This window comes from Leopardus geoffroyi, chromosome C1 (assembly GCF_018350155.1).
Source record: "Leopardus geoffroyi isolate Oge1 chromosome C1, O.geoffroyi_Oge1_pat1.0, whole genome shotgun sequence".
In the NCBI taxonomy this organism is placed as follows: domain Eukaryota; kingdom Metazoa; phylum Chordata; class Mammalia; order Carnivora; family Felidae; genus Leopardus; species Leopardus geoffroyi.
In genome coordinates, this window is record NC_059328.1 from 217,249,947 (window position 1) to 217,264,556 (window position 14,610).

At 52.8% G+C, this 14,610-nt stretch overlaps 1 protein-coding gene across 20 annotated transcripts in view; it reads left to right on the forward strand.

Annotated features, from left to right (window-relative positions):
- The window catches only part of AGAP1 (ArfGAP with GTPase domain, ankyrin repeat and PH domain 1), a 553,911-nt gene that overhangs the window by 253,535 nt on the left and 285,766 nt on the right, over nt 1-14,610 (forward strand). For all 20 annotated transcript variants that reach the window (XR_006713257.1, XM_045481824.1, XM_045481825.1 and 17 more), the window contains one exon: nt 14,077-14,204. Coding sequence is in view for 19 of the 20 variants with exons in the window: in XM_045481824.1 (XP_045337780.1) it covers nt 14,077-14,204 (128 nt within the window). In the remaining variant the exon portion in view is untranslated. The remainder of the gene's footprint in view (nt 1-14,076; nt 14,205-14,610) is intronic.

Consider the following 14,610-nt stretch of genomic DNA (forward strand, 5'->3'; position numbering starts at 1 on the left):
GATTTAGATCCTTTTTAATTACCTGAGGTGCTGTGAGTAATTACAATGGCAATTGATAAACTTAATTTCTCGTTAGAGAAAAAACAAAAAAAAAACTTACACAGAAAGTGTCTCCACGTGATACGCTTAACTCTTCAGTAGCCATGATCTGTGGGAAAGAATTCTCCAGAATTCTCTGCTAATTAAATAAAACCGTCATACCATTTCTTTGTTTGGGCCCTCGAAGGCATGTAACTGAAATGCCTAATACTGCTGTGATACCACGAAAGGCAAGACTTGCCAGAAGGAAGGAATCTTGCACATTTGGAAGGGTGGGTTTCCTGGGTGGTGGTCCTAGTTACATAATAATAATTGATGGGCGGCAGGGAGAACGTTACAATGACTTAATGCACGAAGCCCCGTTGAAGACCAAGTGGAAATCCGTTTTGTCACATCATCCTTCTTCCTAATTGCATCACACTACATTGTATAATTCAGCCTGTGTGTCACTGTCACTTGTTTGAAGGCCTCTTGTGCTGGGCCCACCACCGCTGGCTCGTTATTAACGGAGCCGGGGGAGAGGAATAATTTTCTCCGGCTCCAGCCAAGACATCTCCTCTCCCACTTTAAGAGGGAAATGTCTTTTTTATGGAGATTGTTGTAAGGATAATTATTTCTGGAAATAGGAAAACAGATTCACTTGTGATAGAGAAGTCCATTTTTCTTGAAAGTTAAAAGCTCTCCAATGGGGAACGTGCTTGTGGCAAACCGGGAGATTAGAGAGATGTCTAAGCTCCTTTTTCTTTCTTCCTTAAACCTGTATCTCCAAATAGGAAGCAAATTAGACCCGATAAATTGGGCGAGGCCAATATTAATCAAACTCTGTTCACTTCGGGAAAAGAAACCCGGTGGCGGTACGTCCCTGTGTTCGTCTCGGGTTCCCTGGTTGCAGCGTCCGCACATGGCCTGGATGTCTTACGCATCCTCTCGTTTGGGGCCCTTTCTGTCTGGTCCTCGTTGCCCCTCCCCTCCTCTCCTCTTCTTTAAACTGTGCTGCAGTTTCTTGGGCCTGAGTAACAGCACGATCAGTTTCATGCTTTTCTCATTTTTTGGGTGGCGTCTTCCCCGTGTCCGTGTTTTAAAACCCCATCCTGCGGTCTCTGTCCTTCTCTGTCAGGCCTGCGTGGGACGCTGCGTCCTCGGGTGTCCCTGCTTTACCCGCTTTGGCCCTGAGGCTGTCATGAGCACGCGAACCGTGTTCGGTCTGTCTCGTGGGCCGTCATTTGGTTTAAAAGGGGGTGGGTCTGAACGGTGAGTCCCGCCGCCGTCCCCGGTGCCGCACGAGGGGCGCGAGGCTCGCCGGGCCGGGAGAAGAATCCCAGGGTGAGCGTTCACCTGCAGGGGGTGTCAGAGCCATTTCTGTTCCGGAATCATCAACTTTCTCTGCAAGACAGCTTGATGAGTTGAGAAGAAGTGACAGGCTCATTTTTCCCCCCTTTGTTTAAGCCATTTATCTTGGAGGCCCTTGCCTGCCATCTAAATTGTATTGCCAATTTATTGGGATATTCACTGGCCTCGTCTTGAAAGACGCTGATTCGCATCCAACGTGAGGGTAAGTGAGAGAGAAAGTTAATCGTCTCTTGGCCTTTTGAACGGATTTGCACCGGCTCTAATTGTAGCGTTTGGAATGTTTTCTAATCAGAGTCTGTGTTCGGCGCTGTGTGGACCGAGGTCCGGAGGGGAATATCCCAGTGACCCAGTCCAGAAAGCCTCCCTCTTTGGAAGGTCTCTAGTTTATGCTTTTGGCTCCTCTGTTCTGTGCTTCAGGTTAACCTAACCTACATTAGCTACTTTCTGGCCCTGCTGACTTCTATTAACGATCAGGTATTCGATTAAGTGGAATAATAATAATACCGAATGCTAGATGGACGCTGAGTGAAATGCTGTTCAGCCTTGTAGTCTTACGGCCCCACGATAGCACAAGAGCACAGTGCTCTTGTGAGCTGGTGAGGTCCTGAAGGAGAAGGCCCTCTGTCCACAAGGTCCCGGTGACCGGCCGGCATCCCAGCCCCCCTGCCCGAGTCTCCACCCCTGCCGGAGGGACCAGCTCCGGCCACCTAGCATCTCGCTCTGGCGATGTTCAGAGAGCAGCCCTGGGACGCGTGGCCAGCAGCGGCCCCCTCGCCTCTCCCGGCTGTGGCTCGTCAGCACCCGGACTCTCCACCTCCTCCTGGCTGAGCGCCGAGCCAGCGGCCCCACACCGTCCCCACGTTTGTTGGAAGGCGGGCTCGTCCCATGCTTCTGACTGCCCGCCCCGCGGGTGTGATGCTTCTAGTGGTTTGTGCCTTCTTGGCCGTCTTCTCCAGATTCTTCCTGCTTTTAAGGATTCTTCGGTGTTCCTGCAGGATTTGTAATTTCTCAGGATTTCCCTTCTGAGAATTATCCCGACGTTGTTTCCACTCTGAACATGGGCCTTCCTTCAAAGCTGTTCGTGCTCCCACAGCTGTCAGGGATCTGCACTCGGGTGCCCGGATGCCGTGCCGAATTCTGGAACAGGGATCAGGAGGGGGGCTTTCAGGGGTCCGAGGCCAAGACCTTTGAGCTGTGCTTCTTGACACCTTACTGAAACGTCCTGGAAAGTTGTCTGCACAGTCTCTCCGCCGGGGGTGCTCTGACAGGGAGGGCACAGGCCGTGCTCGGTCACCGCTGTCGTTGGTGGGGCCAGCGGGTGGCACGGCCTCCCCCGTCCCGCAGGCGGCCTGGCACATACTAGCTGCTCTGTGACGTAACGAAGGAATAAACAGAGAGTGAGTAGGGATGCCGTAGAGCCTGGTGGGGACGCCTCCCCAACCCCCCAGAGCGAGCATGGCATGGTCAGTGCTCGGGCATCAGCGGGGGTGTTTGGGGGCCCTCCTGGGTCACTGGTGTCCATGCCACACCCTCCGGGTCACGCGTGCCTCTCGGGTTTCACCCCATCCTCACCTGTGCCCTGAGGAGTGGGGCTCACCCCCCCCAAGCGTGAGTGATTGGCAGAGGAGGTGGCAGAGGGCAGTGGGGGGGGGGCGGGCGGAAATGGGATGCCTCCTTCCTCCCTTTGCTCCTCCTGAGTGACCCCTGGGGTCCTTGGTGCTCATTCCCGTTGGGGGACCCTGGGGGCCCCGAGGAGCTAAGCAGTGCAGTAGCACAAGTTACCCTGCGTGGCCGGCGCTTTGGGGGGCGCACGGCCATCCCAGCCTGGTGCCCTGCTTCTCTGGGCATTCGCCAAGCACCACGTTCATGCCAGATGCCGGGGGTGGTGGTGTCCCTTCTAAACCCCCTGTGCTGGCCCGCCGGCCGGAGACACAGGAGAGCGCCCTCCCGCTGGAGATGGGCTCGGATGAACACCCTCCCGTATCCCTGAGCACGATGCAGACCTGGGGAAGCTCCAAAGTGGGCAGGTGCGTGGAGAGGAGAACCAGCCAGCCGCCTGCGCAGGGACTAGGGATGATGTGGTGAAGGTCTCAGACCAGGCCGCCGGAGGGGCCCGTCAGCTGGAGAGAGCGTGGCTGCGAGCGTGGGGCTGACGGAAGACCGGACGGCACGTGGCGAGCAGAGGACAGAGCGGCTGGGGGATCCCCCAGAATGCCCACAACTGACCGTCCTGTTCTCTTGGCACAGGGGGCAGGCCAGAGCCTGAGGTGCGGTCTTGTGGGGGGGGGGGATCTCCAGGCAGTGCCTTTTGGAATGCCCTCCTTTTCTCCTGGGGCCAGATGCTGATAGGAGCACATTTGAGCCCCGGAAGCCCCATGCTCAGACTGCCTCAAGCCAACACCAGCTGCAAGACATTTGACGATACGGTGTTGGGATAGATCGACACTGTTTTCTCAGAGAAGTGAGTGTTTGCGGTCCATGGGGCTGGACACGGGGGCCCCGAGTCCTTCGGAGCCTAGAACCCAGCGGGCGGTCAGCGTCGTGGTTCCCGCTGCCCGCCGGCCCGGTGTCCGCGGCCCCCGTGGGGCTCACGTCCCCGGTGTGCGCGGCCGCTGTGGGACTCACATTCGCGTTGGCAGGTGCACATCGGGACTCGCCTTTTAGTGGACAGTTGTGTTGTGAAGAGATGCGTAAAAGAGAGGCGTGTTTCCTGCGGGAGGATTTGATGTCCCCCTGGCCACAGCTGACAACTCTATATGGGAATTACATACGTGTATAAAAAACATTGAATGGACCACGTTTATTTCAGCATGAGCTTCTCTTAATCTGTCCTTTCACTTCCGGTGAAACGAGAAAGACAATCCAGCTGCCCTGGACACGGTAGAAATTTCCCCCCTCGTTCTGAAATTCTGAAATTAATGTCGGCAGCCATGACTTTGCTCCGTCCTGAAGGTAACTGTTTATTACAGTCGGCGTTTAAATCCCCCTGTTAATAGGAGCAATTAAACAATAGCTTCATTTCCAGCAAATTAACAAGCCTAATAGGTAATTGCGACATAAATGAAGATAAATTTGTTTTAATACAACGAGATAAAAAGAATACAGACAAGAACTGAATCTCAGATTAAGAATTCAGAGTTCATTACTTCATGGAAAACTTGAGAGCTTCACCAGAAGAAGCAAAAGTGAGCTTGGCTTTTTAGGGGCTCAGTCGGGCGTCCGACTTCGGCTCAGGTCATGATCTCACAGCTCGTGAGTTCGAGCCCCGAGTCGGGCTCTGTGCCGACAGCTCGGAGCCTGGAGCCTGCTTCGGAATCTGTCTCCCTTTCTCTCTGCCCCTCCCCCGCTCATGCTCACTCTCTCTCTCTCCCTCTTTTTCAAAAATAAACGTTCCAAAAAAAATTGCAAAAGCGACCTTGGCTTTTTAAACCACGGCCTGTTTTGGATTTGCAGCGTTTCTTCAATGTAATAGAGATATAGTCATGGTTTGTGCCGAGGAACACATAAGGTAAGTCATAAAGGATCCCCCCCCAACACACACCCACACCCTTTCTCCTGATGACTCACTTAGGGCACAGCTGCCAGCAGGTGATTCTTGTCCAGAGCCTGTCCTGTTGTCACTGACAAGGAAACAGAACAGGCATGTAGAAGGGCACGTACTTTGCACGCACCCCCTAAGTTACTTTTGTGACCTGCTCAGTTACAGGGTACCTCTCCTTCCTTATTAATATTTGATACGATTAGAAAGCTCTCCTGGTGGTTTGTGGTTTGTTTTGGTGGAACGTGGAAACCATCGGGCCTGTTTACGGAATGACAGGTGTAGTGTCGGTGCAGACGGCGGGTGGCATGGGACACATCAGCCTCCGAGAGAGCAGTGGGGTGGTCTCCCAGGTAGAGGCAGAAAAGGTGAAAGCCTCGCTAGGTTGAGGATAACCAGTTCCCCTGTGGGTCACCCGTGCCACCGGGAAGATCTAACGTATGTCAGGAAACAGGAACAGGGTCCAGGCTGTCTCTCTAATTTTTTTCTATGTTTGTTTGTTTTTGAGAGACAGAGACAGAGCACAAGCAGGGAAGGGGCAGAGAGAGAGGGAGACACAGAATCCCAAGCAGGCTCCAGGCTCCAGACACAGGGCTCGAACTCACCAACCATGAGATCGTGACCTGAGCCGAAGTCGGGCGCTTAACTGGCTGAGCCACCTAGGCGCCCCCAGGCTGTCTTTCTAAAGGGAACGATATACTCACGTTTCAGGAACCGTAACTTAGAGTAGTTCCTGTGTCCCAGCTGCTTTGAAAGTTTTTAAACTGTGGAGGTTTCCCTAAATCCTATCTCTGAGCTTAGATCCCCTTGGGAGAGCTCCTTCTGGTAGCTTTGAGTCGCAATAGGATGCACGGCCAGCCTGGACTTCCGTACCCTGTGAGAGTGTTAACCAGGTATAAGGAGAGCGACAGCAGTTTCGGAGAGGAGTCTCAAACCAGAAGGTTCACATGCCGCTCCAGGCCTCGGGAGCCAGGCTCTTGCGTCCTGGCCGCAGCAACTCGGGCACAGCCCCTCGCCCACCGCACAGCCCCACGCTCCCTTGGTCACGTTCGGACCGACAGGACCCGAGACTTCCGTCCCGCACCAGTTGTCCTTCAAACACAGATCCCGTCACCGCTCCTTGAGTGTTTTGCTGGCCCCTGTTGCCTCAGGGATAAAGTCCACACTGCTCACTCCTCTTTGCGTACGAGACCCTTAAAAATGTGTAGCCGGTTGCCCCTTTGAGCTTTGCCCCCACTGTCTTCTCCTAACGTTCTCACCCGCCGTGAGACTCGTCTGCTCGCTCCTTGACCCGCTTGGCCGGTGCTTGTCGAGTGTCGGGGACACCGTGGCCCTAGGAAGGTGAATGGAGCTCGGTATCCAGCATTTCCGGAATAGTTTGGAGCCCTGTGGAATTGATCCACTGTCTTAGAAGGTCTCCACAGGTGTGCTGGTACCAGGCCAGGCCGTGGTTCTTGTTGGTTCGCTAACGTCATCAAGCATCCGACAACCCAAGAGGCCTTCAGGAGCTCACGTCTCCCTCACTGCCCTCCTCCCTGTCCCCCCTCTCTCTTTTATTATACTTGTTTTTCGGGCATAGCTTCACCTCTGCTCAAACTCAGATAACGTGGAAACAAATCTAAGAGTTGGGAACAGGGACACCAACAAAACGGAATACACACCTCCGGTAACATTCACCAACTTGGAGATCTTCACAGTGAGAAAAATCCCACCCCCGATTTCTTTGCATTCCTGACGAAGTCACAAATTCAGAACTACATAGGTAATTTGGTAATTAATTTCTTCTTAATTAATAAGATAGTTTAATGATCACTGAACTGTAATTTAACACTGAGTTGAGACATTAGAGGATCTTTTATTTGTTCCTGGAAGATTTACGGTCCCTGGTGGTTTCCATTATTTATGGGGGTTCTCCTCGTGATTCCAGAGGAACAGCCGTGAACGGTACGGCAGACATTGCCTTGGGGTGGTAGCACCAGAGGCCAAGACGAAGCCCCATCCTCACACGGTGCTTTTGAAATACTTCTCCTGGAGTAGAATTAGAACCTCATGCTAGTTGATTTTTTTATTTATTTGTTTAGAGCACAAGGGGTAAGGGCAAAGAGAGGGAGGGAGAAAGAGACTCCCAAGCAGGCTCCACACTGTCAGCACAGAGCCCCGCGCGGGGCTCGAACTCCAGAACCGTGAGATCGTGACCTGAGCTGAAATCAAGAGTTGGACACTTGACTGACTGAGCCACCCGGGCGCCCCACTGGTTAATTTTTGTAAGTGTGTCTATTGTAGACGTTTTAAAGACTATTCTTATGAGATGCATCGTGCGTACTTCAATTCCCGTCTCACATTGCTTCCTCGAATTTGGCTCGATTTCTACCAAATGTCCACGTGGCGTGTCACTGTGGTTCTTCAGTGTCGTCAAATTGACGTGCTTTCCAGGTGCCATCCTTGGCTACAGCCCCCGGCACTCCCCACTCCCTGCTCCCCAACATAGCCCGAGTGCGTGAGGCCCACCCCAGAGCCCCGCTTACTCCAGAAGAGGTGCTTACTCCAGATTGATGGCACTCAGGTAGCAGAAGCCATGTCGCGAAGGACGTAATAACGTAGATTTAAGAGCAGAGCTTTGTGAAATCAGTTGGCTGGTTGCTCACCTAGCAGTCGGGGTGAGGGGAGGTGAAGGGACGCCACCACCTTGGGGCCTGGTCGCTCAGGACCTCTGCTGGAGGTCTGAGCAGATCACGAGTCAAGAAGGGACCAGGGACAAGGCTGTCCTCAGTGGCCCGATCTCTGGTGGGAAAATGGGAACCGCCGACGTGGGGTGACAAGGTTCCTGGAGTGGGGAGCTCGCTGAGGCAAGGGGCCAGGTCGTCCTCCTCTCCCCCTGCCTCGGTCCCTAACTTTGCTGGCCTGTAGGTGCTGCCTGAAGAGTTCCCGTTCATTGATCAATTCAAGCAAATCATCTAAACGGGGGGAGATATTTCAGCGATTAAATTTACTAACGCGTATTGGACTATGCCAAAAATGTCATAATTGTCAATGAAACAAAAAAGCTTAATTTAGGTGCTTAATTGTGGATGTTGCAGAAGCCAGGCGGTGCCGTGCAGGGAGCTCACGGGCAGCCCCTGGCCCCCAGAATCTCTCTACAAGTGGAGAGCAGGGGGCCAGACTTCGCTGCGAAGCCTCACACGCCTAGTTCGGGCTTGCTTATTACACGGTCGTCTGTTGACAATCCCATAGGCCGGGCGCTAGGGATCCAGGGGGATAGAAAGTAGGGCTGCAGCCCTTTAACTCGGCCCTGACTGCATTCACGCGAGTTGTGTGCGCGTGCATGCGTGTGCCTGCCGCTGCGCGCTCGGCGGCGCTCACTCACGGTGTGGGGACCCTCCCAGGAGCCACCCGGGCACTGGAGCGTATCGAGGGTGTGGGCCTCCATTGACCATCTGGATGGTCGGAAGAGGCAGGCTCCCTGGGGGAGGGGGAAGGTGTGGCTCCTGAGAAGGAGTTGGAGGAGGAGGGGAGCCGTGCCCTGGATGGCGGCGACAACTCGTGCAGCGGCCTTCCGAGCCCCCAGCGCCTTGTGACCTCTGTGGCGAGCCCTGCGTGGCTTGGCCGTGAGGCTGGGGAGGTGGCAGCGTTGGGTTTTGAAGGGATCCTTGTCCTCCCTCGGGTTCTGAACCAACGATGAAGAAGGTTAAATTGCTACCTTTTACTGGGAAAGCTGTCCTGGGAAAACGAGGCTCGTCCTTCTGTGGAAACCGGAAACAGACTGTGTTACCCGGCAGATTCCACGCCGCACAGGAGCCCCACGCCCCTCCCCCGAGCCCCAGGCCCACAGGCCCCCAGATTGGAGGGGGGAGAAGGGACAGCTTGCTGCCAGGGGTCGGGCGTCTATACAGGGGGGCCCGTTCAGAGGCCAGGAGTGTTCGGGCAGTGGGAATCTGTCTTTGTGGGAGGAAATAACTTGGAGTGGAGAGTCCTCTCCTCAGAGACACCAAACAGTCCCATTTTGCTAAGGAATTTCGGTTATAACGTGCGTCTGCCGGCAGCTCCCAAAGAACCGTAAACAGAGCAAGGCCAGGGTGAGATTTGCCTTCGGAACAGACGCCGTGTAGTGTGTTTGGCGGTGGGGGGGGGGGGGGGGGGGGGGGAGGCTGCAGTGAACAAGACTGTTGGGGAAGCTGTTTCAGTAACCAGCCACGGAAAAGCGAGGTCTTGGACCAAGGCAGTGGCCACGAAGAGTGGGAGATTCCGGTGGTAGAATCCGTAATCTGCCGTGTCCCCTGCAGTGGCGGTACGGTCGTGGAGTTTGGTGGGAGGAGCGTGAGGCTCAGGTTGGGCCACGCGGACTCTCCCGGGGAGAAGTGCAGTTGGTAATTGGATACGCCGTTCTAGAAAGCAACGGGGGTTCAGATTGGGGAGCCTTTGGCATTGAGGTGGAGGAGACTGCCCCGGCGGAGGGCACGGAGGTCAAAGAAAGCTAAGGAAGGCAGTCTGGAGGCACCCACGTTGAAAGAGCCAGAGAGGGAGGCTAAGAAACAGAAGTTCCAGCCGGAGGAGGACAACTGGAAGCCGGTGTCCTGGGAGGACGCAAATGACTCAGGAAAGAAGGGAACCTTCAGCACTGCCGAATGCTGCCTGGAGGTCAAGTGAGACGGCGGCCTCTGGTCAGCCAGTCACCGGTGGTCTTGGCAGGGGGGCAGGCTCAGCCCCGGGGGTGGAGACAGGAGCCGGGTTGCAAGGGTCAGAGAGCAGAGGGACAGTCCAGAGAGCTCCCTGCTGGGGGAGATGGAGCTCGGCCAACAGCGTGATGAACCAGCCTCGGCCAAGCAGCTCCTGGGTGCCAGTCACCACGCTGGCTCTCTTTTATCTGCCATCCGAACAAAAAGCGAAAGTTGTGGAGAAAGTGAGGACGCAAAGTGAAAGGATGCATAGACTCTGTCCTGGGAGAGGTAGAGTCTCGTGGGGATGCTGGCGGGTAACACGTTCCGTCGCCAGGCGGCATTGCCACCCGCCGTGACGCGGCCACACTCGCTGCCCCGGAACCCCAGCTCTGCCACCGGCCCAGCCCCCTGTCTGCTTTATTGACCTCATCTGTGGAACCAGGGCCTGTGGGCATTGAGTGAGCTCTCGGAGGGGACTGCCCGGTGCGTCGTCCAGATGGAAGCCGCCACGGCAAGGAGGACACGTGGGGTTGCCGGACCGACTCCCACGGTGACCAGACATTCGTCTCCTCGTTCAGTGTGAATGATTGAAAAAATAAAGTCAAAGCAGAAATGGGGCATCGTGCCAGGATTTAATGAAGTCTTATTTGGGAACTATCGGAGAGCTTCATTTTTATCGCTAATTAGAGGGTGCCCTTTATCATTTTCCGATAAGAAATTTTAAATTTGTGGAGAAAGTTAATGTGTCACTCACTTTTCTTGTTCCTTAAGTTTGTTTTTTTTTTTAAGTTTATTTATTTTGAGAGAGAGGGAGGGAGGGAGGAACAGAGAGAGGGAGAGAGAATCCCAAACAGGCTTCGCACTGTCCGTGCAGAACCCGACACAGGGCTCTGACTCACAAACCGTGAGATTATAACCTGAGTTGAAGTTGGACGCTAACCACCTGAGCCACCCAGGTGCCCTGACCATTGCTGAAGTTCTGCAGTAAACATCTTTTTCTACTGAAGAACGGAAATACCTGGATGAATGTCTGCGTAAGAGTGTGGTTTAAAAAGTGATCTCTGGGTGGTCACTCACATCAAGCAAGAGCCACTGCCAGCCCCTGGGAACTCCTTACACCCTGATTACGGGTACCCTAGTTAAGGGACATCTGCGTCATCCAAATAAAATTTCCGAGTGATGGCAGAAGTGACTTTTAAAACAACATGGAGCCTTGGTACCGAAGGATCAAGTGGTTAAGGAGCTTGGTTGGCGGCGTCTGGTGAGAGAGCGAATGTTTCACGACATAGTGGTGACACTGGTTAGGACTCGGGTGTAGCTCATGTCACCAAGGTTGGTAACGTATGTCACCGAAATTGAGGAAGCATCACCTCCCAGTGATAAGGAGTCCGGATTCATAGCTCAAGTGATTGGTTTATCCTTTCATTCACACCCACGTATTTATTTATTTATTATTAAAAAAAATTTAATGTTTATTTATTTCTGAGAGAGAGAGAGAGAGAGAGAGAGACAGAACATGAGAGGGGGAGAGACAGAGAGAGAGGGAGACACAGAATCCGAAGCAGGCACCACGCTCCGAGCTGTCAGCACAGAGCCCGACGCGGGGCTCGAACCCACGAACCGCGAGATCATGACCTGAGCCGAAGTCAGCCGCTTCACCGACTGAGCCACCCAGGCGTCCCCACATCCACGTATTTATTTAAAACATGTAAGATACTCCATGTGTTGAATAAGCACATATAGACAAAAACTCAGTTCAAAATTGCCCAGCCACTGTCATCTGGGGTGATACTCATGTTTTAAATCTGTTAACACTTCAGTGTGGTAAACATCACAAGTAGTTAATGACGGCAGTTCAGGAGAGTGCTGCCTCACTCTGGCTGGTATTCCGTTGCCTTCGGGAGGGGGGCTCATCCACTCAGATGGTCCATCCCGGCTGCCCTGGGGGTAGCTCTTGTGAATTCACCCTGACTTTGGCAAGGTGATCCGAGGGATGGACCGTCTCACTGTCTTAGCAGACAGTGGTCACTCTAGCTTTTGCACACCTGGACGATTCACCTGGCAAAGTATTGAAGCGAGGCACACGGGGACATTACCCCTCGGGTCGCATCCTTGGGACATTCAGCAAGTAACCGTAGGAGCAGTCAACCGTAGGGTAGATTTTGCTTTTCAGTATGGAGGGGGAGGATGGTCGCACCTTACGGGACCGTCACTGCACCTTCCCCTTTCCCTCTTGGTGTTCTTCTGAGTCACCTGCTTTCATTGTTCAGCATTCAGTTTCCGCCTTGTTTTTTATGGGTTATCCTAGGCTCTGAAGCAGTCTGTATACTTCAGAACAAAATATTTGTAAACCATTTCCTTTTGCCGTTTGTTTACGGAGGCAGGAAGGCCACAAAAATTATGGGGAAATTGAACAAACGTGAATAAAAGTTCTAGTAAAGAAAAAACAAAGGTGCTACAGTTCTTAGAAGTCGTAGCTTCAGTTTATGTAATTAATGTGGTAGAACCACAATGAAACGGACAGAAGAATTTTAGTACCTAATGTGTGGCTTTGGCCTTGTACAGCCATCCGGCACTGGGGGAGAAGCCTCACTGTAGAAATGTTCTTTTTGGCCACGAGCTCTCTCCTTCCAGCCTCCAGCCGGAAGAGGTAGAACACTCATTTGCACTCGGATTTTCACAAAATGAAGATTTTGTAACATACTTGACTTGTCTTAGAGAGTTTCTCAACTCTCCTCTTAGCATAGAAATCATCTAGAGAAAATGTCTACAGAGCTCTTCAAAGAGCTTAGCCCTTAGCCCAAAGAGCCCTTAGACCTTTTGTGGTCATCCAGCTGAACAGCAACTCTGAGGCCGGGAAGAAGACAAAAACGCGTCATCGTTGATAATCAGTCCCCCCCCCCCCCACCACACACCTTTTGCTTCCTCCCCTCAAAAAAAGAAGGACATTAGCAATCACCCAAACAATCGTGATTTTAAGTCTGCTTACTTTTGGTCTTTGGAAGTTTATTTCACCCAAATGACACATGTTTTGCAGCTGTTGGAATATGAGCTTAGATTTTATTTTTGAGTTCACGTAATGATTTTTAAAATGTTCTAATATATGTCTTCAAAGACCCCCAGATCAATACGCCAATGGTTTTGAAATGACAGAATGCTGCGATATTCCTCTGTAATTTAAACATGATTAGCTGATGAAGGTTATGATCAATACACTGCGGGAAGATAAATTAATTGATATCATCCTTTCAGGATAGGAGGCCTCTTGGAGGTGGGGTGTAACTAATGAAGCTGCGGCTTCGTCTCCAAGAGCCATTTTTTATATCCTGCACTTTGACGTAATCATATTTACACGATCGTTCATTTCCACGAGAGCCATGAGCAGTGGGCAAACCAGTTCCTTATTAAAATTTTGTTCACTCGGAAAAGAAACTGTCTGTGGCCACTCCGTTATCTCCTTCAGTGTTAGAACCCACCCCTAGGGACGAGGGCTGTGTTCCTTTGCACGGGTGGCTTTAAAAATAGCCACCCTCCGGCCCAAGACAAGGATTGAATACCATTGAACTTCATTACAGCCAGTCCCCAAAGACACCCATCTATTCAAACAAAGGCTATAGTTATTCTGTACTGACACCTATTGGTGTGGGAAGAGTTTTCTTATTGTTGACTTCCTTTCCAATTAAATCCGGCATGCTTTATCAGCGAGCCTATTTGCCAAGAGAGGCTATGGCTGGTTGAATTTAGATTTGTATTGATTAAGATAAACTCCCAATGTGTGAGGTGATGTATTTAAATAAAGTCTTTGATATAATTACATGTCCTCGGAAGTAATTCTGTGCAGTAGCTTATAAAGTTAAGAGTAATTCTTTAGGCTGTGCAAAAAAGACCCCACAAAACCCAGTTTTTTGATTCTCCAGGTGGGAGGGGGTTCATTAAATGATCCTATCTTACTCAGCATCACTTTTGCTGCAAGTAACTGGAAGAAATCACGTTAGAATAACTTGAACGGGACAGGTGCGTATTTTTGTTGGTTTCGTTGTAACGAGGTGGTCTGGGCAGGGCTGTTGAGGCCTTTGGTGTAGCCAGGGGGCCAGCTTCTCTTGATATCACAGCTTCTGTCCCCAACGTGGCTGCAGGGGCTACAGCTCACACGTGCATTTTAAGCAGCAAAAAGGGAAAAGATGTAAGGAAGAAATGGGCCAAGGGCAGCCCTCTGAGGGAAGACTCTCGGAAGCTGCCCCATGCCCCTCCAGCCGTCACCCCACCGGCCAGCGCTGGCTGGGACGGCCGCCCTTAGTCAGGGGGCGGCAGGACAGAGTGGAGGAGGCTCTGGGAAATGTGCAGTCGCTGCTGCCAGCCGTGGCCCGGAACCAGGGGCCTGGCTGCTGCGGAGGAAGGGAGTGGCGGGCCACAGGGACAGCTCGCGGTCTCTGCCACATCCCCCATATTTGGAAGCCGGCCTCACGCTGATCTCTTGTGTCTCCCATCCACTAGTTGCCCAGAAGATTGTGGCCACAAGGAAGAAGCAGCAGCTGTCCATAGGGCCCTGCAAGTCGCTGCCCAACTCCCCAAGCCACTCGTCTGTCTGTTCCGCACAGGTGTCCGCCGTGCACATAAGCCAGGTACGCTGGGCGGGGGGGGGGGGGGGGGGGGGGGTGGCAGGCAAGTCCGAACCGAGGGGCGCGTGGCGGTCCCTAGAGCGCTCTCAGCCCGTTCTGAGGTGGATTTCTTTCTTCCTCTTTTTTCTTTCCTTTTCCACTTCATGAGTAACAGCATGTTGGTAATTGACGGAACGTCTCCTTCGGAAAGTGCCGTGGTCAAATGGGTTTTATGGGCATCGTTCTTTACCGTTGCCTGTCTTCACGCTGCCTGTGTTATGAGGCCTGCTGGCTTGGCCAGAGACCCGAGGTGTCCAGGGCGCCCCGCGGTCTTTGCTGGTGATCTAAATTACCCTGTGTGCGTCCTGCTCCCAGTCCGCTTCTGGGTTGAACGGTTGTGGGTGAACCTCAGCGGCTGACCCCACGACGT